The sequence below is a fragment of the Scyliorhinus torazame genome, chromosome 13, assembly GCF_047496885.1.
Source record: "Scyliorhinus torazame isolate Kashiwa2021f chromosome 13, sScyTor2.1, whole genome shotgun sequence".
In the NCBI taxonomy this organism is placed as follows: domain Eukaryota; kingdom Metazoa; phylum Chordata; class Chondrichthyes; order Carcharhiniformes; family Scyliorhinidae; genus Scyliorhinus; species Scyliorhinus torazame.
This window is the reverse complement of record NC_092719.1, coordinates 123,719,055-123,745,011: the sequence shown is the minus strand read 5'-3', so window position 1 is coordinate 123,745,011 and position 25,957 is coordinate 123,719,055. Positions and strand designations below refer to the sequence as shown.

Below are 25,957 nucleotides of genomic sequence, written 5' to 3'. Positions count from 1 at the left end.
GGAGATCCTCCTCAGGGGTGGGCCGCCATGGGGGGGTTGGGGACGGGACGGCGCTGAGGGGGGTAACTGGGGGGCAATCGCTCATGGCACCACCATGCCAAACCCTGGATCCTAACCCCATGCCGGCATCAACACTTGTCCCTGCCCGTCTGCCCCACTGATCACCCATAACCCCCACTGACTGCTGAGGGCTCTGGCTGCGCGGCTGAAGTCTATCTCTATTAGGGAATTGGCAATCGTGGGCAAGTGAGCACTTGACACATGCCAAGTGGGTTCCCATGGGTGGGCGGGCCATGCAGCATGTGGGAGTCTTTGCCCAGCATCCCAATCACACCTTGATGCCTGGACACTGTGCCTGAACACTGTGGGAGGCAACACCACACATGCAACATCCGAATATCCAGGGGATGGGACACAGCTCCGGGGACATGAACACAGCTGGTGGCTGGATTAGCACCACAGAGGGGGAGGTTTACCTGGGGAGATGGGCAAAAGGTCCAGGGGTCAACCCGCATTGGGGAAGAAAGTGACAAGAGGCATCATAATGGTTGTGCAAAAAGTTGTTGAATGTGCTGTACAATACCCCATCCCTGATAGTGCTGCCCCTCAACCCCCCCAATCCACTCCCTCCCCACCCCTACCTACCCCTCCAACCCCCAACTCCAACGTGCTTGGCTCTCCTAGATCTACCACTACGTCTTGGTGTTTCCCCAGGATGCATATCTGAGGTGGACGCAGCCAACTGCTTACCCCGTCCCATCGTCCTCGTGCCATCGCCCTCGATGTCTCTAGCGGGCTTCTTCTGGGGGCTCTTGGGCCGGAGGGTCCCGGCTCACTTGTCGGTGGCACATGCACAGTGGAGCCGCCCTGTCCCTGCCTGCGAGACGCGACCTCATCAGTGGGGTGGAACTCGGGGGAGCTGGTGGCCACCGTCGCCACCCCATGGGACGGGTCTGGGTTGGCACCCAGTGCCCCCCCTCTCGATCGGAGCCCATAGGGCCCTGGGGTTCACCCTGGGATGGTTCGAGCCCCGGCTGCCCCTGCATTGTCTGGCTCTGGTGGCTCCCCATGGTCTGCACCATCGTGTCAACTCCCTCAGTGATGCTCCTCAGTGACTGGAACATGCTCAGCAGTGCCTCGACAATGCCCACCTGCGACTGGGACAAGATCCGTAGCGCCTCGCCCATGCCTATCTGAGAATGGGACATGTCCCGCAGAACCTCAATCAGGTTAATCTGGTACTCGGTGACAGTCCCCAGCGAGGCAGATGTCATAATATACACCAGTATATCATGGTGCAGATACACACACGCTGGTGGACACACAGCGGGACCAACCAATACACTCAACACCGCAGCCAATCACCAGTTAGAGCACACGCACTAAAAAAACAGGGTGCATCAGAGTTCCCGCTCATTCTAGCTGCAGCCTCCTAGTTGGACAGAGCTCACAGCCTGCAGCACAGATCGTCACCAGGTGCTGAGTGCATAGACTGGTTAGGACAGGCATAGGTCTCTAGTTCAATCTAATATCGTGTTAACCCACAGTGAAAGTATGTTCAACAGTTTCTGATCTAATAAAATAGTGTTGCACTATTTTAAGTGTTGGTGACCTGTATGTGTTCCACGGATCCAGAGCACCCAACACATCATGGTACCAGTAGTTGAGGGATGTTAGAATTTCTTAGACCTACCTGCAAGTGATCTGCCTTCCACCAGCGTACAGCCATCCTGCAAAATGGACAGCGTCCGCCCGCCGCCGCTGCTCCGCATCACCGGTAACCTAGGGGCCAACTGGAAGATATTCAAACAACGCTTCCAGCTCTACCTTGAAGCCACAGACCGGGAGGATGCCTCGGACACCAGGAAGATCGCTCTCTTCCTATCCACAGCCGGGGACCATGCCATCCACCTTTTCAATTCTCTCACCTTTGCGGATGACGAAGATAAAACAAAGTTCAAGATGGTCCTCCTCAAGTTTGACACTCACGGCAGCATAGACGTGAATGAAAGTTTTGACCGCTATGTATTCCAACAGCGTTGGCAGGGTAAGGATGAAACTTTCTCACCCACCTCCACATCCTTGTGCAGTCCTGCAATTACGGGCCCACCTCCGACTCCATGATATGCGACCAGATTGTTTTTGGTGTTCAGTCAGACCCCCTATGCCAGCAGCTCCTCAAGGTAAAGCAGCTCACCCTAGCTACTGCCATTGAGACCTGCGTGTTACACGAAAACACCACGAGTCGGTATTCCCACATCCAAGCGGCTGAAACGGCACGGCAAGGTCCCCACGAGGCGGAATGGGTCCAAGCAATCGAGCAACTCCAGGGCCTCAGCCTGGATGAAGGCGGCCATTTCATGCGCTTTTCGCGGACTCCCGAGCTGGTGCGCACCAAACGAGGGGACGGCGACATCGACGAACGTAATGCGCAGGTGCACTCTACGCACGACCGCACCACGCATGCGTTGTGGTGCAGCGAACATACTGACGCTCCGACGTGCGGCAACTGTGGCTCCACCCATTTAAAGCGGCAATGCCCTGCCAAATCCCGACAATGCCTGAGATGTGGCAAACTTGGCCACTATGCTGCTTTATGCAGAGCAGCTCAGCCTGCCAACTCTCGTCGCTCCAGCCAGCCTCGCAGGAATGTCCGGGCCATTCAACCCACGGTCACTGAGTCCGATGCAGACCTATTACCCAACATTGACACCGAAGACCCAAAGGTGCCTTTTTGAGTCGGTATCGTTACAAAAAACAGGGTGTCCCCGAAGCAAAGAATCCATCCTCTATCGGTATACAGCATCGATCCAGACGATGAGTGGTGTGCCACCCTGACGGTCAACCGGTCCCAAATATGATTCCGCCTGGACACTGGTGCCTCCGCCAATCTCATTGCGCGTTCTGACCTCCAAAGCCTTTGTGTCAAACCAGCCATCCTTCCATCAGCCTGCCAGCTATTAGATTACAATGGCAATGCCATTGCTGCCAGCGGCTCGTGCCAACTTGAAGTGACGCACAGGTCACGCACAGCCATCCTTCCCTTTGAAATCGTGGGCTCCTCGAAAGCCTCCCTGCTTGGCGCGCATGCATGTAAGCTGTTGAACCTAGTTCAGAGAGTTCACTCTCTCTCTCCTGATGACACGTCTGCCTTTCAGGACACCGACTTCAGGGCGCAACTCGACACCATCATCAACCAGCACCATGACATCTTCGAGGGCATGGGGACGCTCACGTACACCTACAAGATCTTATTAAAACAGAATGCCACGCCTGTGTTGCACGCACCTCGCATGGTCCCAGCACCCCTTAAGGACCGCCTCAAGCAGCAGCTGCAGGACCTCCAGGACCAAGGAGTGATTTCCAAAGTCACGGAACCAACCGACTGGGTCAGTTCCATGGTATGTGCAAAAAAAGCCTTCCGGCAAATTGCGAATTTGCATTGATCCCAAGGATCTAAATCGCAATATCACGAGGGAGCATTATCATTTCCAATTATCAATTCCCAAGCGCGAAGAGCTCACATGTGAGATGTTTCGCGCCAAGCTCTTCACCAAATTCGATGCCTCAAATCCAGCAGGAAACTTTGTAAATTTAATACCCCCTTCGACAGATATTGTTACAACAGGATGCCGTTTGAGATCATATCTGCTTCAGAAGTGTCCCATAGGATTATGGAACAAATGATGGAAGGCATTGAAGGTGTTCGCGTCTATGTCGACGACATAATCATTTGGTCCACGACCCCACAGGAGCATGTTAGTCGCCTCCAGCGCGTGTTCAAGCATGGCCTCCGCCTCAACAGGGCCAAAAGCTCTTTTGGTCAGATGGAACTCAAGTTCCTCAGGGACCACATCTCCCAGTTGGGTGTGCAGCCGGATGCGGACAAGGTAGCTGCCATCACTATGAAAACACCAGGGGACAAGAAGGCGGTCCTCCGACTTCTGGGCATGGTAAATTTTTTAAGGAAGTTCATCCCTAACCTCGCCTCTCATACCACGGCTCTCAGGAACCTGGTCCGGAAGACAACAGACTTCCAATGGCTCCGTGCCCACGAGCGCGAATGGAGAGAACTCAAAACAAAACTCACCACTGCCCCAGTCTTAGCTTTCTTTGATCCAGTAAAAGGGACCAAAATTTCGACCGATGCCAGCCAATCTGGCACTGGGGCAGTGCTCCTTCAATGTGATGAGGCCTCATCATGGGCCCCCGTTGCATATGCGTCACGTGCCATGACCCCCACGGAGCAGCGCTACGCGCAGATAGAAAAGGAGTGCCTGGGCCTTCTGACCGGTGTGGTTAAGTTTCACGATTATGTCTACGGACTTCCTCAATTCACCATCGAGACCGACCATCGCCCGCTGGTCAATATAATACAGAAAGACTTGAACGACATGACATCTCGTCTCCAGCGTATTCTTCTCAAGCTCCGGCGATATGACTTCCAGCTGGTATACACCCCTGGCAAAGACCTCATCATTGCTGACGCTCTCTCCAGGGCAGTCAACACTCCATGTGACCCAGCGGGATTTGTCTGCCAGATTGATGCCCATGTGGCATTCGCGGCCTCCAATCTACCTGCTACAGATGAACGCCTCGTCCAAATTCGCCGCGAGACGGCAGCTGACCCTTTGCTACAGCGTGTCATGCGTACCTAAAAGATGGGTGGCTCAAGGGACAATGCCCTCAGTTCTATAATGTCAGAGATAATCTGGCGGTAGTAGACGGGGTTCTTCTAAAACTGGATCGCATTGTCATCCCGCATAGCTCATCCACGCAAGCTCGTCCTGGAACAACTACACGAAGGCCACCTGGGCGTGGAAAAGTGCCGCCAACGGGCCCGAGAGGCAGTGTACTGGCCCGGCATTAATGATGACATAGCCAACACAGTGCTCAACTGTCCCACTTGTCAGCGCTTCCAGCCGGCGCAACCACATGAGTCCCTGCAGCCCCATGAATTGGTCACGTCACCATGGACCAAGGTGGGCATCGACCTGTTCCACGCGCTGGGTAGAGATTTTGTCTTGATCGTGGACTACTTTTCGAAATACCCGGAGGTGATACGGTTGCACGACATCACCTCGTCTGCAGTCATTCGGGCCTGTAAGGAAACCTTTGCTCGACACGGCATCCCACTCACGGTTATGTCGGACAATGGCCCGTGCTTCGTCAGCCAGGAATGGTCCAACTTTGCCAGGCGGTACAATTTGGCCCATGTGACATCCAGTCCCCTGTACCCCCAATCCAATGGAAAAGTGGAGAAGGGAGTACATATAGTCAAACGGCTCCTCTGCAAGGCTGCCGATGCTGGGTCCGATTTCTACCTCGCCTTGCTGGCCTATCGCTCCGCCCCACTGTCCACTGGCCTGTCGCCAGCCCAGTTACTCATGGGTCGTACCCTGAGGACGACGGTGCCATCCATCCATGTCCCAGACCTCGATCACATTCCAGTCCTTCGCCGGATGCAGCTGTCTCGTGCACAGCACAAGGCAGCTCATGACTCCCGTGCAGTTGATCCCCCGGCTCTGGCACCAGATGACAATGTCCGCATCCATCTTCCGGATGGTGGCTGGTCTGCGACTGCTGTTGTCCTTCGGCAGGTGGCCCCCTGCTCGTTCCTGGTTCGTCTACCGGATGGCTCCATTCGGCACCGCAATCGACGCACCCTTCGTCTCGTTCCACACTCGCTACGTGATTCTCCTCTATCGCCTCGCCCTCCTGCTGACCTTCCCACGGACTATGCAGAAATCCCTGTCACTCTGCATCCCCCTGAGTCTGACGCAGTCCAGCCCGCTCCTGAACCAGCGGCTCTCGACCCACCCTTGAGGCAATCAACCAGAATTCGTCGCCCACTTCAGAGACTTAATTTATGAACTTTGCGGACTTATGGACTGTAGCGCACAAAGACTCCGTGAGACGAATAGAGTGAAGTCGATGAGGCTTTATTAAGCGTGTCTGTTCCCCCGCAGCTCGATAGTAAACTGGCCTGCGGGGGAAGACTCCGGCTTCTTATACTCCGCCTTCAGGGCGGAGCTAGAGGTCAACGGCCAACCAGGACCCGGGATCTGTCAGCCAATGACATTAGGGCTTCCAGTCCCACATGACCCCCAATACATACTACCACATGGACTTTCTGCATTGTTTCTTTGCTTTGTTTGATCATTTACCTGGTTTGTACATAGTGTTCATCTCGTTATTCTTGTTGCATACTGCTTCTCTGCACCGGGCACCTTCCCATGTAAATAGCTTAGTTCTCATGTACGTAGTCCTGTAAATATTTCTTCGCACCCCACATGTAATTCGGAACTTTCTCACCATACATTATTTATTGCTACACATATACATTCTTTTATAAAAGGGGGGATGTCATAATATACACCAGTATATCATGGTGCAGACACACACACTAATGGACACACAGCGGGACCAATCAACACACACAACACCACAGCCAATCACCAGTTAGAGTACATGCACTATAAAGACAGGGGGCATCAGAGTTTCCGCTCATTCGAGATGCAGCCTCCTAGTTGGACAGAGCTCACAGCCTGCAGCACAGATCTTCACCATGTGCTGAGTGCATAGACTGGTTAGGACAAGGCATAGGTCTTTAGTTCAATCTAATATCGTGTTAACCCACAGTGAAAGTATGTTCAACAGTTTCTGATTTAATATAATAAGTGGTGGTGATCTGTATGTGTTCCACGGATCCAGAGCACCCAACACATCAGCAGACATACTGCCAAGACCCTGAACCATGGCCGTCACCGACTTCGCGACACCTTGGACATCTTCATGCATGGTGCTGAAGTCGTTCACCAGGCTCTCCACTGCAGTTGCCACCCTAGCAGTGCTGGCTTCGGTGCCACTTATTGCCGACGCCATCTCCTGCACCGTAGCCTCTGGGGACTCCTCCAAGCGGCGATGGATCTGCTGGAGTCATGCTGACATCTCCCTCTGAATGTCCCTATCGCTCCATATCGTTTCCATCAGCTCCGGGTAACCCACTTCCACAGGCTCAACATCCGAGGTGTTCTCCATGGAGTCAGGACAGGGGGCCAACTGGGATGGGCCCGCACCGTCGGCTGGAGGATTTGCAGGACAATGGACATGTGGTCAGTGGGAGGGATGGGTCAGTCAGTATGGCAATAAATACTCACGCTTGACAGGTCCTCCGGGTGGAACTCAGTGGTTCCTCACCTCTGCGGTGACTGCCAGCCTCCGCGATAGTGACTGCCCTGTCCTTGGCCACAGCAGTCAGCTCCAGGGCCTGGTCCTCAAAGGAGATGAGGATTCTTATGTCTGGCACCCCTCACTTGGAGAGTTGGGGATGGATCTTCCCTTGGAGGGGGGGGGGGGGGGGGGTGCGGGAGGGGGGCTGCTGGTGAGCGCCATCCCAGAGATTCTGCTGCCGACGCATTGTTTGCGGCGAGAAGCCTGTGAGGCCTCCTTAAGTGGACCAACTAATGTTACATTGTGTTGCCGGTTTCGCTGGGCCGAGTGCTGGGAAACTCGCAGCAATTCCTGCTCGCTACAATACTTGGGAATCTTTTCCGGAAGATCGCGCCCTAAGTTTTGATGCCGGAGCAGGATTCATTACTTCAACGACATCAAAACTGGTGCCACACCTGGGCCGATTTAGTGAGCGTTGAGGGGTTAGCACTGGCGCAATGTGGAACACGGTCGATTTCAATGGAAAACGGTGTCAGAGTCGCTGGGGTCAGGATTGACACTCAAGAGGCTGACAAGCTGCAGCCGCATATTAACATTCCACTCCCCACACACACTCACTCCAGCCAACAAGATGGCACAGGTTGCACTGGAGCGCACCCATCCCGCTGATGGGTCGGTTGGGGCCAAAGGGCACCTAGGGGGATGGTCTGGGCGGGCACCCATATGACCCATGACCCTAAGTTCACAGTCGGCAGGCAGCAGTGTGTGCAGCTGCATGGCTGCCTTGCAGGCTGCAGAAATGGTGTTCTGTGCCCGTCCATCCAAACCCCACCTCCTCGCCACCCCTCACTACTCCCCCCAGCCCTGGCAGAAGCCCCCAGCCCGCGGCACAATTGTCAGCACACTATGGCGATATTGGACACTTTCCGTAACTCCCTCTCTCCCACATTAGCCATGGCGCCTGTTTCACGATTTTTAAATGCACAAATGAATCTCGCCGCCAGGAATTTCCCCCAGTGGAGGCGGAGAATCGCGGAAGCTCAGGCGAATACCGGGTCAGGCCTGCTAAGGGTATGCCTGGAAGGTTTACTGCACGTGCAGAGTGGAACGCATTGACGCCGCTGTCGAGGCACTGGAGAATTGCGAATTGGAATGAAATCGTCACCCGCAATGTTTTCGGCGCTCAATTGTGCTTACAGATTTCGAGGTCAGCCGACGGAGTATCCGCCTGTTATTTTTCAAATGCTTATCCTTTTAAAAAATTTTAACAGCTTTTATGGATTCTGCTTCCATTACTGTTTCAATGACACATCTTTATAACTTTGCTTTTTAAAAAATATTTATTCATGGGATGTGATCTTCGCCAGCCATCCAAGCATTTATTGCCCATCCCTAATTGCCCCCGAGAAGGTGGTGGTGAGCCGCCTTCTTGAGCTGCCGCAGTCCCTGTGTTGCAAGAAGGACTGTTAGGGAGTGAATTTCAGTATTTTGACCAGCGACAGTGAAGGAACGGCAATATACCAGAATGGTGTGTAACTTAAGAGAAGAACTTGCAGGTGATGGTGTTCCCATGTGTCTGCTGCTGTTGTCCTTTTATGTGGTACTGAGTTTGTAGGTTTAGAAGGTGCTGTTGAAGGAGCCTTAGTGAGTGCTGCAGTGTGTAGTGATCTCTATATGTGCATGTACACAAGGAGTTAATGTGTAATCAGTAGCACCACATGATCGCTAGCGGGCCGGACCAACAGGGGTATAAAAGGCTCTCTTGGGGGTGCACTGTGACCAGGGCAATAGCAGACTAGTTCAGATGGCGAGTGGAGTTACGTATAGTTACTGTAGTTAGATCTTGTTAATCTTATCACTAGTATCAAAGTTAAAGTAAAGAACTCATGCAATTATTGTTATAGTTACTCAATAAACCTTTTGTTACTACTGGACGAGTTCGAGCCTTCTTCATCGAGATTCAGACGACCTCTTCATTAACCAAGGATTGAGTAGCACATGTTAGCCCACTGTGCTAAACCAGACCCAATATGTTGAAGGTATTTTGAATACCTTGGCCAAATCTCCCTCGTCTTATGTATGTTGACACCGTTGGTCTGGGATTCTAAAACTCGGGAGCACAGTCTCAGAATAAGGGACCAATTATTTGGGACTGAGATGGGGAGAAAGTTCTTCGTTCAAATGCTATGATTCTTTGGAATTCTCTACCCCAGAGAGTTGTGTATGTCCATCATGGAATGCGCTTAAGGCCGGGATAGACTGAATTTTGATCTCTAAGGGAATCAAGGGTTATGGGTGTTATGTTCTTGTCGAGAGACAATTTGATCACGAATCATCGAGGATTTGAACGTCGCAAAGTTCCATGTTTGTGCTTATCACACAGAAATCTATCAAAGGACTCGCCCATCTTCTTCGTGCACGTTCTAAATATGTACCGCTCGAAAGTTTCATTCTTTTTCGGCGCATAATGCTCATCAAATGTTTTAAATTATGGCACAAAGCTTTCACTATCTTCCACCCATTCAAGAACGAATGTGTTGTAAATCTCTATCACTTGGGACCTGCTACAGTTAGCAACAACACTATTTTCCGTTCATCTGGCTGCTCTTGCAATCCTAAGGTTGCCACATGCAACGTGAACTGTTGCTTAAATGCGCACCAATTGCCATCTACATTACCAGTTACTCAAAGATGCTCAGGCGCTTTCAAACTTTTTATCGTCTTCTTTTATTGATTTAGTGTTTTCAGAGATTACCTTTGATGTTCCAGATTTTACTTCAGCACCGTTTCACTGAATTTCAAGACTGTGTCCTTCAAATGTTCACAATTCAGATCTTCAGTTTGTGATCACCACTCCAGGTACCATGTTATGTTCTTGTAGAGAGACAATTAAAAAAAAAAAAATTTAGAGTACCCAATTCATTTTTTCCAATTACGTGGCAATTTAGCGTGGCCAATCCACCTAGCATGCACATTTTTGGGTTGTGAGGGCGAAACCCATGCAAACACATGGAGAATGTGCAAACTCCACACAGACAGTAACCCAGAGCTGGGATCGAACCTGGGACCTCGGCGACTTGAGGCCACAGTGCTAACCCACTGCGCCACCGTGCTGCCTTTTGTAGAGAGACAATTTAATCTTGAATCATCGGGGATTTTAACGTCGCGAAGTTACATGTTTGTGCTTTTAACTTGAGGTCAGTAAGAATGCCATCAAAGGGCTCACCTGTCTTCTGCGTGTGTGATCTAAATATGTACCGCTCAAAAATATCATTCTTTTTCGGCGTACAATGTACATCACATTTTTTAATGATGCATCAAAGCTTTTGCTCTTTTGCATGTCATTACAATGGGGGTGGGCAGGAAAGTGGAGTTGGCCAAGATCGGCCATCAGACTGTAAGTCATTGGAACAGGAGGAGGCCGTTCAGCCCATTGAGACTGCTCTGCCATTCAATAAGATCATGATTGATCTGATATGATGATCCTCTACTCACTTTCCCGCCGTATCCCCATAATCCTTGATTTGCTTACTGATTCAAAATCTGTCTATCTCAGCCTTGAACATACTTAACGACCCAGCCTCTACAGCTCTCTTGAATTCTGTAAAGTATTCCACAAGTTCACTCCCCTCAGAGAAGAAATCTCTCCTCATCTCTGTCTTAAATGGGCGAACCCTTACTCTTGAGATTATGCCTTCTGATCCTAGACACATCCACAAGGGAAAACAACCTCTCCGCATCTACCTTGTCAGGCCCCTGAGATTCTACCTTGTCAGGCCCCTGAGATTCCTATAAGTCTCAATAAAGTCACCTCTCATTCTTTCAAACTCCAATGAGCACAGGCCCAACCTACTCAAACTCCTCTCAAAAGAAAATTCCTTCATACCTTGTGAACCTTCTCTAAATTGCCTCCAGTGCTAGTATATCTTTCCTTAGATTAGGAGACCAAAACTTTTGACACAGTATTCCAGGTATGTATAGTTATAGCAGGATTTCTCTCCTTTTAAACTCCATTCCCTTTGAAATAAAGGCCAAATATTCTATTTGCCTTCCCTAGTACCTGCTAAACTTGTATGCTAGCTTTATGTGATATCTGCATTAGGACACTTATGACGATCATACTAAATGGTGGAGCAGGTTCAAAGAGCTCCTGCAGTGTGGGAAGCTTAAATCCCACACTGATTCTAGGCAGTAATGTTGATTAAGAGGAATGGAATGAGAAGCACTAACCATTGCCACATGTATTGTCATGTGACTGAGAAAGGGAAGATTCCAGTTAACACTGCATGGCAATTGCTGTAATTGTTCAGTTTTCCCATCCTCCCTTCTCTCCTAGGGGCTACTAACTCCTAATACACCATAGTACTTCACCCAAGTGACCGTTATTTATGTGCTAACTTTGTCTGAGTTCAAGTCAGCTATTTGACCATAGAAGCATCACAGCTCTGTTGGATCCAATCCAACTCAGTACACTGCTGAGACACACACACACACGCTTCCATGGAAGACTGAATATTGATGTCATATTAACCATATACATATATATATGTATAAATATGTGAGAAACAGCATGGGCGCGATTCTCCGCTCCCGCGACTAAGTGCCCACGCCGCGTGAACGCCATCGAGGTACACGACGGCGTGAAACGGCCCCGATCTCGACCGATTCAGGGCCCGAAAGTGGGCTAGAATCGGGGCCGCGAGAAACTCGGGGGCATGTCGCGAAAGCAGTGTCGTCAGCGCGCGCTGGGCATTGGCGCCGCATAAAAGTGACGCCGTGTCATCCGCCGCGTCACTGTCGTCACCCGCGCATGCGCGGGTTGGCCGGCACCTGCCGGCACATGCGTGGTTGCCGTCCTCCCCGAGGCCACCCCGCAAGAAGATGTCAGATGGATCTTGCGGGGCGGCGGAGGAAAGGAGGTCCTCCTTCAGAGAGGCTGGCCCACCGATCGGTGGGCACCGATCGTGGGCCAAACCCCTTTTGAGTCCTACCCCGATGAAAGGACCCCCTTGCCCCCCCCCGCAGGCCGCCCCCCCCCCAGCGTTCCCACGCTGTTCCCGCCGGCAGCGACCAGGTGAGGAAGGCGGTGGCAAGAAGCCATTGTTTTGGGCAGGCTGCTCGGCCCATCCGGGCCGGAGAATAGCGGGTGTAGTGGAGAATCGCAATTTTGGGTTTCCCAGGCGATTCTCCGGCCTGCGCTGCGCAGAACCCGACGTGGCCGTTCTCGCCGCTTGGGTGACTCGCGGGAGGGCGTCGGGCCGACGTCGCGGGGAAAAATGGCGCGCCAGGCGATTCTCCCAACCGGCGCGGGAGCGGAGAATCGCGCCCCTTAACTCTTTCTCACGGACAGGTTGCTGTCTTATACGTGAGAAACTCCGAACAAATAATATTTGACGAGTCCTCCGTTCTTTCTACAAGGTCAAGAGCCAATCATCAGGCAGCAGAGAGCAACATATGCACAGATCGACCCTATAAACTGACTGCCTCTGCAGTTAGCTGCTCTTGTACATGTCTGACAAGTTGTGACTTCACACCTATTTCATTGATTTAATAATCTCTCCTTTATTTAGCTTTGGATGCTGCGAGACCCAGCAGATTTAATATTGCAGCTCTGTACCTGTGCTCTGCATCAGACAGTGCTTATCCTTGCATGGGACTATAATGGATGTCAGAACACAACACAGAGCACCCAAACACAGAGGCCAACTCCTTTCAATTGGAAAGAAAACAGTCTCTCTCTGTCTCTCTCTCACTCTCTCTCTCTCGAGACCTTCAGTGTGATATGTTTTGTGTCACGAATCATGTCTTTTGATTTGTGCTGTCTGCTTTCAGACATGCTTCGCCATTTAGTAGTCATTTTCATTGCTATTGTTTTCACTTACCTTTCTCCTGCTGGAGCCACAAGAGATTCATGTCAGTAACTCTGTACTACAGTAAATGTACTGTATTTACATTATAAAGAATACTGATTACATTACAATCAGAACACCTCAATGTTTTGAGCAGGCTTCCTCTACCATCAGTGTCTGTGACCCTGGGGATCAGAATATGTTTGTTCATTTAGTTCTTAATCTAGAATCTAGGGAACAATAACGTTTGAATATCCTTTCAAGCGAGCTGCATCAGTCTGTTCCCAGCACTAAAACTGCATTCATTCTGTCTGTGGCTGCTGATTCCACCTTGTTCTCAAGATCACATCCAGTTTACAGAATGTCTTATATCCTTGTGGATATTTCCTTCAGTCATAGTCTGAGTCACAGTAACCTATGGCCTTACTCCTACCACTAAATGAGGCCTCGGAAAGTTTTCGGGTTTGAGGGGGTTTCAGAGCCAGGGAAGATTCAGGTCAAGGAGGAATATAGGGCCCGAATTTTGCAGCAGTGTCGATACTCCAGAGCGCCTTGAAAAATAGTTGGCAGGACCCAGATCCAAAAATCCCCCAATTTCCAATGAATCTTAATTCCATGGAGGGGGATAGACATCTTTTCCACGTGATGAACTCTGAATTCAACAGGGCCATTTGAGTGATGAGTTCAGACAGAACACATTTTCACTGCAGCGAGGGCCTTATTCTGCAGTGTGGGATTTAAGAATCCCTTTGTAAAGTCATAAATGTACTTGAAGGGTAGACTGCCGAAGCAAATGTAATTTAAATGGTCAGCTCATTAAAAATTGAAAAATCATTGCCTGCCATTGTCTGTGATGTTTGACTAGTTTCAATAGCTGTTTGATGACATAACATGAGGGGCTATTCAAGATAACATTATTAATGCTTGCCTGCTTTCCCCAACATATCACTACTTCACTGGGGGGAGTTTGCAACTTCAGTTTGATTGATAGTCAAAGAGGTTATTCGAAGTTTAGCTAGCTGTATTTGATGTGGGGTTACAAAGTCAAATGTTTGTTTTATCAGGGATTAGGTACTTGAGAGGATTTAAATTTATTGAATGCGATTTCCTGACTGAGACCTTTTTTCAAACATAGGGGCCGGGATTCTCCGACCCTGCGGCGGGTCAGAGAATCTGCAGGGGGAGGCGCGAATCCCGCCCCGCCGTCGGCTTCCCTTTCTCCGGCAGCGTTTTACTGGGTGCCGGCGGGATTCCTGCCACGCCGGTCGGGGGCCGTTGACAACGGCCACTCCAGCGATTCTCCGGGCCCCGATGGGCCGAGTGGCCGTTAAATTTTGCCCAGTCCCACCGGCATGGATCACTCACTTCACCCACGGTGGTACCTGGCAGGTAAGTGTGCTTGGAGGGGGGGGTAACCGACCCAGAGGGACCCCCACGGTGGCCTGGCCCGCGATCGGGGCCTGCCAATTTGCAGGCGGGCTGGTTCCGTGGGGGGCCTTCTTTCCTCCGCGTCGGGCCCTGTAGGGCTCCGTCATATTGTCCGGGGGCCGGCGTGGAGAAGGGAACCCCCGCGCATGCGCGGAAATACACCGGCCGTTCTACGTATGCATGGAAATACGCCGCTGGTCTGCGCATGCATGACATCACGTCCGCCGTTTCCTCGCGCCGGCCTTTCGGCGCCGTCTGGAGCTGCGGGAACCAGTCCGGCATCAACTTAGCCCCGGAGAAAGTGGAGAATTCCTAATTTTCGGGGGCCATTGATACCGGAGTGGTTGGCGCCGGTTTTTAGGCAGGCGTGGGGGACATCGCCCCATTATTGTAGAATCCCGCTCAGTGTACTTTGTAATAGATACTTAGAATTTTATGTTATTTCAACTCAGCATAGCTCCTGAAGAGAAGTCTGTCAATGGTGGGTACTGGGTGTGTTGAAATGGAGGGTGTCATGAGCTGGCATGATGTTGACATGAAGGCAATCAGAGCCAATGGAGTGGGGTGGGAGGTTTAAGTCAACATGGATGGGGCATGGGAGTGTGAAGGGATGATGGAGTGTAAGGGGCGAGGGCAGAGAGCCCAATATTTAACAAATCAACTAAGGTGAAGTCCTATAGAACTGAGGCGGGCCTTTTAGACAGCTCATCTCAGCACTCAACAGCCCCTGTGGCCGCCTCCATCTAAAAACAGGGCAGGCAAGACCACTCCCCACATACTAGAACGAAAATTATGTAATTTGAGGCAGGTTTTCTGGAGGAACTGCGTCAAATTGGGAAATTTCATGAGTTCAGCTGCAAAAGCCCTGCCCATAAAAACCAGCATTAGAATTTTAAAAGTCAGGAGTCATTGTGGTTCAGCGATCATAGGAATAAGGGACAAATGGGATTTTGTGAGTTTGGATACTGGCAGCAGAGTTTTGGACCAGCGTAGGTTAATGTAGGGTGAAGGGTGGAAGTCTGTCCAGGAGACCATTAGAATACTTCAGTCGATAGTGCCTTCGAGTGTCATTTGAACCCCTCAACTGCATTATTCCTGATCAATTCTGTAAATGAACTGTCCTTTGTAATTACAGTCTATTTCCCTTCCTCCACAAATTGTGAGACATCCGTATAACATCAGCAGGTTAATTGCCTGTCCTGCTCACTGACAATATCAGGGAGAACACTGATCAGATGGACGGATGCATCAGCAGTATGGACTTACATTGTTCTGTGAAGCCCACCACAAATAGGCAACCACAGCAGACTAGATCAATTGGGCATGAAAGAGTAGCTGTCACTTCACAAACGTTCAGAAGGCTTGCCTTCCTTGTGTGACATTGACCTACTGGGATATCTGAAAGGTACTTGGATAAATGCTTAAATATTTGATAAAGAAAACAAAATGATACTGTTCGCTGCCGTCAAACATTGTCCGCACTGTCAAGGTCAAGTGCGGACCGGCCCAGGCAGGAACAATCCTTGGAGAGTGAAAGGACGCACAAGACTGCACTGATAGAATAAACAGAGATGCAAATATTTGATTTCATTCAGAACACAGCTTAGGGACATCATTACAACGTGCGTAACATGTTCCTTAGAGGACTCTAGGGGCTAGCTTGATAGATCCTGAATATAAAGCACTGAACTGATTAGTTTCTCGCACAGTCCATATTACCAAACTCCAGCTATTGTCAGCTCTTAAAATCCAGTATTGGAAATCATTTCAATAAAGACAAAAATAAATCCACCTCTGACCATTCTCCCACCCCCTCCTCCCTGATACAATTCTAAGTTATTAAGTTACTTTGCACAGACATTCTTCCATTAAATACATATGAACCATGTTTTTGGAACTGCTGGTCTTTTATACTTGTTTCAGTATATTTGAGTTTTCTATTATCATTATTACAAACATGTTGTAAATTTGGGCATGTGGTTCATTTTCATATTCCAAATCGGAGATTTCCAGGCCTTGCGTGATTTGAAGCCAAATCTCAGGTTTGATGTCGAGTAAAATGTCAGGTATTCAGTCATTTCAGAATATAGCATCATTTTGTGCTGTGTTATGCATTATATGAAAGCACAGGCATATTTGTTTCACTCATATTGGGCTGTTACCATTAACTGGAGCATTTCCACCATGAGATAATTAAATCCTTTCCTCACAAGAAGCACCTTAATCAAAATGTAGGTTTACTCACTTTGACCCAGTGCCTCTACCTGGCATGCTCATTGAGTACACTAATCAGATTGATGCATCACCAACGTGAGAGCATTGAGCATCCCCTCCCACTCCAACCACAAGTAAGCTACTGGGGGAGGAACCATTTTCACTCCACCATATAGTCACACACATCCCCACAAACTTTACAATGCAGAGGTCCTCTCTGCCTTGATGCTTCCAAGTGGACTGACTTGGTTCGGTTTATAAACCATTTGACCCAGATCCTGTCACCCCACCTTTAGGACTCAGCAATTCATTCATCCTTACAAATATCCAACATTTACTTCCATTCATGAGGCCCAAATACATACCTCAAGTTACACAACAACAACTGATATTTATCTGGTGCCTTTTGTGCAAGAACATATCCCATAGCACTCTACAGCAGCATTAAAAAAACAAATTACTGAGCCACGTAAGGAGCTATTAGGTCAGATGTCTGAAACATAGTCAGGGAGAGAGATTTTTAAAAGTGTTTTAAAGGTGGATAGCGAGTTGGAGAGCTAGAAAGCTTAGGGTCTTGGGCAACTGAAAGTGCAGACACCAAAGGTGGGGGATTACAATTGGTGATGTTCAAAAGGCCAGAATTAGAGGAAGACAAATATCTTGCAGGATTGTGGGGCTGGAGGAGATTAACGAGATAGGGAGGGGTAAGGATTTGGAGGAATGTGAGTACAACAGAGATGAGTTTTATGTCCTACCACTGTTCATAGAATTTACAGTGCAGAAGGAGGCCATTTGACCCATGTAGTCTGCACCGGCTCTTGGAAGAGCACCCCACTTACCCACACCTCCACCCATCCCCGCAACCCAGCAACGCCATCCAGCCTAAGGGCAATTTATCATGGCCAATCCACCTAACCTGCACATCTTTGGACTGTGGGAGGAAACTGAAGCACCCGGAGGAAACCCACACGGATGCGGGGAGAACGTGCAGACTCCGCACAGACAGTGACCCAAGCCGGGAATCGACAGAAGTTGGGACAAAAGTAATTATGTAAAAGAGCACAATGGACCACTGAATATGAAAGCTGAAAATTATGTGTAACTTGCCACTATGGCAATTGATCAGACAGCAAACTACACTCCAAGATTCAACATAATTAATCTACAGGGACAGAATGACATGGAGAATCATATCATTGATTCTCCATATGGACAAGGCAGAAAACACTGTCGCGCACCTCTCCACATCTAGGAAGCTGTTGTTCGGGTTTCAGATCACAATTTACAAAGCAGTGAGTGCTAGATGCTGGTACCTTTTTACCAAATATCCTCAACCTCATAACACATCCACTCCAAATGAAACGTTCCAGTACTATTAGGTCAGGAGTTATGGGCATTCCTCACTAATAGTAATACAGGTTTAGTCTTCTGATCACTTTCAGTTATTTTGAATACTGTTTCACAATATCGTGCACACCAACCTATAAAACTAGCTAAGGCTGACCAACAGCTTCAAAAATCCTGTTAACTCAAAAATAACCTTAGAAAAGGTCTAGGGTTGATGTATACTGGGGTAGAGTTCCCGCTGACAGAATATGCATGTCACAATTCTTGTGTGTGCTGACAGGGGGAACAGGACTTATCCAGGGCTTCATTGCCTGGGGTTGGGGATGAAAAGGAGGTTCGACAAGCATGGTGACTGCGGCCTCACAATGCTGACCATTAGCACAGGACACAAAATGGCTGGCAAGTACAGCAATCAATATTAAAGAGCACAGTAAGAAGTCTTACAACACCAGGTTAAAGTCCAACAGGTTTGTTTCGATGTCACTAGCTTTCGGAGCGCTGCTCCTTCCTCAGGTGAACGCAGAGGTATGTTCCAGAAACATAATTCACACCTCTTTAACCTGGGGTTACCCCATCTCTGGATCTGTAAAGAATTAATCACCTGCTAATGCTCGCATTCCAAGCATTGTCTGGCATCTTTGAATCTGTCTATATATATGTTTCTGGAACATACATCTGCATTCACCTGAGGAAGGAGCAGCGCTCCGAAAGCTAGTGACATCGAAACAAACCTGTTGGACTTTAACCTGGTGTTGTAAGACTTCTTACTGTGCTCACCCCAGTCCAACGCCGGCATCTCCACAGCAATATTAAAGAGGACCTGGATGTCACCTAGCTAAATGGGAAAGGTGCATCAGAAAGCAAGAGTGCATCAATTACAATGTCCAGACAGGGTGTATGTGGAGCAGAGATGGAATAAAATAAAGGAGAAGCCAGTCCTCTATTAAAATTACTGTGTCAGTGCACTCGTCAGCGATCATTATCCCATGTTGACAGCGAGCAGGTGAGAGTTCAGTGTATGATTTAACACTAACTAGAGTTCTGGCCTCCCTCTGCTGGCAACTCAGGTAATTGCATCATATATTTCAAAGATAAGAAAATCAAGAGGGCAACGAAGATCTGAGTCTGTAAAATGTAAATGTCGCCACAGTCCCTGAGGACCATACGCTGCTCCCACCTTTGAGAGCAGACTGGTGGTGACTTAACCTGAGGGTCACCCCACCTCAGGCAAGGGGCAAGGTTGACAAGGTCATTAATCTCAGCCGGCTCAGGAATTGAACCCGCAGTGTTGGCATCGCTCCGCATCTTGAACCAGTGCCCAGCCAATTAAGCTAACCAATCTGAGCTTCCAGAGTGTTCAGGGAGAGAAAGCATCAGTTCTTCCAACTGTGTTTCAGACACCCAGTTTGCATGCACACATTTGTTTTAAAAAATCTTTCAATTGTCACATTTCTCATCTACATGCTGCCCTTTGACAATATCATCTGAAAGTAGTGTCAGTTTTTGCATGTTATGCTAATGGCATGCAGATCTACCTCACAGAATTACAAAATTGTTACGGTACAGAAAGAGACCATTCGGCCCATTATGTCTGCACCAGCTCTCCAAATGGGTATCATGACCTAGTGCCATTCCCCTGCCTTTTGCCCGTACCCCTGAACATTGCTCCTATTCAAATAATCATTTAATGTCCTCTTAAATGCCTCACTTAAACTTGCCTACACCGCATTATCAGGCTGTGCATTTCAGATCCCAACCACTCGCTGTGTGAAAATGTTTTTCTCATGTCACATTTGCTTCTTTTGCAAATCACTTTAAATCTATACCCTCTGGTTCTTGATCCTTTTCTAAGCGGGAACAGTATGTCGATCTACCCTGTCCACCCCCCCTCATGATTCTGAACATCTTAATCAAACCTCCTCTTAGCCTTCTTCTCTCCAAGGAGAGCAGTCTCAAGCTCTCCAATCTATCCTCACAACTGAAGTTTCTCATCCCTGGAACCATTCTTCTGAACTTCTTCTTCACTCTCTCCAATGTGTTCATATCCTTGCTGTAATGTGGTGCCCAGAACTGTACACAATACCTCACCAACACGTCTCACAACTCCTCCACTATTGATAAATTATTAGACTGCCCATCCAACGAGGTGAGCAGGCACTTCCTACTACTGATTATTGAAAAGGCTGAAACGATTGTTTGCAGAGGATTCCCAAACTCCATTTCCTAGCTATCAACTCCATCCCTCTCCCTGGCAAATGTCTGAGATTAATCTAGACTGTTCTCAACTTTATTGTGTGGAGATGCCGACAGAAATTTAGAAAACCGACAGAATACCCTTCGTCGTCCAGTACTTCCCCGGAGCGGAGAAACTACGTCATCTTCTTCACAGCCTTCAACACGTCATTGATGACGATGAACATCTTGCCAAGGTCATCCCCACACCCCCACTACTTGCCTTCAAACAACCGCGCAACCTCAAACGAACCATTGTTTGCAGCAAACTACCCAGTCTTCAGAACAGTGACCACGACACCACACAACCCTGCCATGGCAATCTCTGCAAGGCATGCCAGATCATCGACATGAATACCACTATTACACGTGAGAACACCACCCACCAGGTACGCGGTACATACTCGTGCGACTCGGCCAATGTTGTCTACCTCATACGCTGCAGGAAAGGATGTCCCGAAGCGTGGTACATTGGCGAGACCATGCAGACGCTGCGATAACGAATGAACGGCCATCGCACAACAATCACCAGGCAGGAATGTTCCCTTCCAGTTGGGGAACAATTCAGCAGTCAAGGGCATTCAGCCTCTGATCTCCGGGTAAGCGTTCTCCAAGGCGGCCTTCAGGACGCGCGACAATTCAGAATCGCCGAGCAGAAACTTATAGCCAAGTTCCGCACACATGAGTGCGGCCTCAACCAGGACCTGGGATTCATGTTGCATTACATTCATCCCCCACCATCTGGCCTGCAAAATCCTACCAACTGTCCTGGCTTGATACAATTCACACCACTTTAACCTGGGGTTACCCCATCTCTGGATCTGTAAAGACTTAATCACCTGCTAATGGTCGCATTCCTAGCATTGTTTGGCATCTTTGAATTTGTCTATATATGTGTTTCTGGAACATACCTCTTAATTCACCTGAGGAAGGAGCAGCGCTCTGAAAGCTAGTGACATCGAAACAAACCTGTTGGACTTTAACCTGGTGTTGTAAGACTTTGTACTGTGCTCAACTTTATTGTCGTACTTGACTCCAAAGTGAGCTTCCGACCACATACCCATGCCATCATTAAGACCACCCACTTACACCTCCTGGCCAGCCTCCCTTCTACCCTTCCTAGCCGGTTGGAAACTGACTAGATTTTTTTCTGATTTAGTGGTAATGATAGGGTGCCGCCTGTCACTTCATATCCGAATTGCCTAAATGCCAAAACAATCCACAAATAACCCAGTTAGGGGTGACAATTACTCCAACCTCAGTTTTGCATGATACTTTTATCCACTTTGACCACAGCTGATGAGTCAATACAGCCAGCAAGCTCTGTAAAAGAATATTTACAGCACATGAAATAATCCATGTATGACGTCTGGCGGGAATGCATTGCATCAACAAAAAGAAAATGTAGTAAATAATAAGCAATACATTTACGGGCTTTTTTGTAAAACGATTCATGGCCTAACAAAGAGCAGCCAAAGTGATAATCAATTTGAGGAGCATCTGGAAATCAATGATCTAGCTTACATCAGTCAACATGGACACAAAAGAGACCAATCTCATCGAGCCAAGCTCCTTGCCTGCTATGAGGAGTTGACGCCTCAAGTGGGCTGTGGAAAGCTCAGTATCTTAACTTCCAAAGGTTTTTCATACACTTCAGCACAAAACATGATTGATTAAACTCTGAACAACGTGGAACTGGGGTAAGCACTGGAAATGGAAGAGAAGCTGGCTGAAGGGTATCGGAAAAATAAGTACAATGAGTCTGAAGATTTCTTTCAGCAGGGAAGAGGTATTCAGTAGAATACTTCAGAGCTCAATGTTGGGATAGCAATGGTTTCTGAATCACATTAATGTCCTGGACTCAAAAACTCAAATGTGAAGTGGTAAAACTTACAAATTGATGCACACCAGGAATGGCAGTTGGCCGTGAGTGGGTAGAACAATGGCAGTCCATTCTAGATAAAACCTCACCACTGAGAGCACATATAAACAGGTTGAAAAAAATTGAAAATGCATTGATGTTCTTTAGAGCATGGAGCGAAGGGGTCAGCCCATCCCTGACTTCAAAATGCCATATTCATCCTAAATGTTGCTGACATGTGCTACTCATATTTGCCTCACCCCTGTGACATCCAAACCAAACAAACAGCAGCAAAAAGAAGAGCCCACAGCAACATTTGAAGCAAAATGGTCTTTTTCAGTGCTGTGGATGATATTGTCTTGATGTTCCTGTATTGCAGATGTTAACATTAATTCTTCCCGACTTAAAAATCAGTGTAATCGGCCATTATTTGGTGATCATATAAAAGCAAGCCACACACCACATTAACAGGGAGAGAGGATATGTCCGAATCTTTGTAACAGATACATTTACAGATTGACCAGCAAGAAAACAGAGGTTGTATCCACATTGGCTTCAGGTATCGGTACTAGTCCAGGCACACATTACTGCCTGGCACTGTAGCCGGAATTCTCTGGCCCTCCCGGCAGCACCCCCCCACCCGCACGTTTCCTGGCAGTGCACCCCCACCCGCGGGTATCCCATGTACGTACACCTGCCTGAGGGTTTCCCGGCAGCGTGAGGTGGCATCAACGTGAATTCCCACTGACAGCAGCGGGAGCAGAGAATCCCGCCGCCATAAACGGCAGGCCAAATTCTCCGTCCTCGCTTGCAGTGGTAGCGGGACAGACCCGCAACCGGGAATCCCGCCCTGTTATTATGGGTCTCGGGGAAAAGCCGGATAATCTGAAATCTATTATTTTGGTAGGCATGAACCATTATTTATCGCTTGATATTGGTGAACAATAGAACAATTAGGAGTGCACATCACCAAAAATCTGTCCTCGTCCAGCCACATCGACGCGACCACCAAGGAAGCATAACAGCGCCTATACTTCCTCAGGAAACTAAGGAAATTCGGCATGTTCACATTGGCTCTCACCAACTTTTACAGGTGCATCATAGAAAACATCCTATCTGGCTGCATCCTATCTGCCTGGTATGGCAACTGCTCGGCCCAAGACCACAAGAAACTTCAGAGAGCTGTGAACATAGCCCAGTCCATCACACGAACCTGCCTCCCATCCGTTGACTCAATCTACACCTCCTGCTGCCTGGGGAAAGGGGGCAGCATAATCAAAGACCCCTCCCACCCTGCTTCTTCACTCTTCCAACTTCTTCCATCAGGCAGGAGATACAAAAGTTTGTGAACACGCACAAACAGATTCAAAAACAGCTTCTTCCCCGCTGTTACCAAATTCCTAAACGACCCTCTTATGGACTGACCTCATTAACACTACACCCTGTATGCTTCATCCGATGTCGGTGTCTATGTATTTCCATTATGAACCTTGCGTTGCCCTTTTATGCATTTTCTTTTTTTTAAATTTTATTTTCATGTACTAAATGATCTGTTTGAGATGCTCGCAGAAAAATACTTTTCACTGTACCTCAGTACACGTGACAATAAAACAAATCCAAAAATTGATTTAAAAATAGGGCGAGAGAACTAATCAGTGTGCACAAAATGTATCCTGTCATGATCTTCCACTCCGCACCCCCCCTCGTAAACATTTTACCTACAAAAAAAAAGCATACCAACAGAGGAAATGGCATCATAGCGAGGCAGAAGTGCTCATGGTGATTTTAATCCCTCATGCAATGGGTGCTTACAGATGCAAGGCAGTTTAGGAGATAAAAGCTTATATTATTCTGAACCCATGCTATGAGAACACTTGACTAGACAATTATATTCTTTGGCCAAACTATTCATTCTACTGGCAAGAATTTTGACTGCTGTCCAGGCTCGAGCATCAAGATCTATCGCTGATACTGGGAAAGACAATTCTGCAGGGATAACAAAAGTCAACTGTTGCGTCAAGTATGCCAACATATGAGGAATAGCACTTCTAAATTAGCATGCATGAAAAATATTACTCTATTATAAAACATGTCACCTTTACCATCTATGGCTTGATATTAATGACTAAGATAGTGCTTCCCAGATCTTACCAAAGTGTTCACTTTGTCACATTATGTCAGTTTAGCAATGGGGAGATTCAAGTTCCCAAGTTCTTACCATCCACAGAGGCTCTTTTGGGTAGAATGGTCACGGCGCCCTCCGCCATCTCCCCCTGCTGCTTTACTGGAGCATGCTTTGAGCCCCAGCTGTCGGAGCCGACCCAGATAAAATGGCCTGCTTTGTTTGCTCTTTTTCCGGCGGCAAGAACCTGTCTGCACAAAATAACCAAGAGTTCCTCAGTCAGAAGAGCCTCGATTGAGCACACTGAATAAAATGTTAAATTGGTACAAAGGTTAATGACAGCACTTTAAATGATCCATTTCCAGCTTTGCTTGTCTGACCCAATGGTGCCAATATGAATTGTTGGTAACTAGTTAGCAGCAACACTCTGGATAGTGATGTTGAAAGGTGACATGGTTTATATGGGGCAGGGTCTTGGTCTCTCTGCAGGGTAAGCACAGAGGCGGACAGGCTCAAACATTCATGCTGCCAGCTGGCATGCCGATTTGCTGGCACCATAATACCCGAGGGCCATTTTCCCAGAGTTGAGGATGGGGGTTGGTAGGGCTCCCTGCCAGCCAAGAGTAGGTAGCCAATGAAGGGGGTTCAATGGCCACTCTGCCTATTGTCAGAGACCAATTAGAATTTCCAGTTTCTCTCCAGGTCCCATGAGATATTGGGGACCACACGAGTTACCTGGTGGGGACCTTCCCAGAGGTAGACAAGGGGGGCAGTGCTCTAGGCAGTCTTTCAGGCTTTCCCACCTGCCTGGCTCTAACTGTAGCCCGTTGCCAGGTGGTGGCCCAGGTGCAGAGGCTATTTTTAAATGGAAAGTTTTAAAACGTTGGCGAGAGGGCGCCTCAAGTTGAAGGCACCCTCTCTCTCTTCACCTCCTGCCAATTTTGAAAGTTCTTCCACCACTAATTGACCAATTTGGGGGACATCACTGTGAGTAACCCCATGCAGTGGGGACCTAAGCCTCCCAAATGGTTAACCCCAACTTTGAGCTGAAGGTGGCCTGATTTGGACCATCCATCATCAGTCACAATAATCAATGAGTTCATCTTAGACCATAAGACATTGGAGCAGAAGTAGGCCATTCAGCCCATCGAGACTGCTCCGCCATTCAATAATGTCATGGCTAGTCTGATATGATAATCATCAACTTCACTTTCCTGCCTTATCCCCATAACCATTGCTTACCCTACTGATGAAAAATTTGTCCATCTCAGCCTTGAATACACTTAACGACCCAGCCTCTACAGCTCTCTGTGGTAAAAAAATTCCACAGATTCACTACCCTCTGAGAAATCCCTCCTCATTTCTGACTTAAATGGGCAAACCCTTCCTCTGAGATTATGCTCTCTGATGCTAGATTCTTCCGAAAGAGGAAACCTCCTCTCAGCAGCTACCTTGTCAAGTCCCCTGAGAATCCTATATGTCTCAATAATGCCGGCCTCTCATTCTTCTAAACTCCAATGAGTACAGTCCCAACCTACTCAACCGCTCTTCATAAGAAAATCCCTCCGTAACTGGGACCAACCCTCTTAATAACACACACTGGAGGAACAACATCACATCTTCCGGTTAGGCACACTACAGCCTTCCGGTCTCAACATCGAATCCAACAACTTCAGATGATTAGCTCTACCCCACCTCGACCCATTTGTTTTCATCCTATTTCATTTTAAC

At 48.4% G+C, this 25,957-nt stretch overlaps 1 protein-coding gene across 4 annotated transcripts in view; it reads right to left on the bottom strand.

Annotated features, from left to right (window-relative positions):
- LOC140388266 (metabotropic glutamate receptor 7-like) overlaps nucleotides 1–25,957 on the bottom strand; it is a 1,207,316-nt gene that overhangs the window by 600,705 nt on the left and 580,654 nt on the right. For all 4 annotated transcript variants that reach the window (XM_072472130.1, XM_072472129.1, XM_072472131.1 and 1 more), the window contains one exon: nucleotides 24,323–24,477. In XM_072472130.1, coding sequence (XP_072328231.1) covers nucleotides 24,323–24,477 — 155 coding nt within the window. The remainder of the gene's footprint in view (nucleotides 1–24,322; nucleotides 24,478–25,957) is intronic.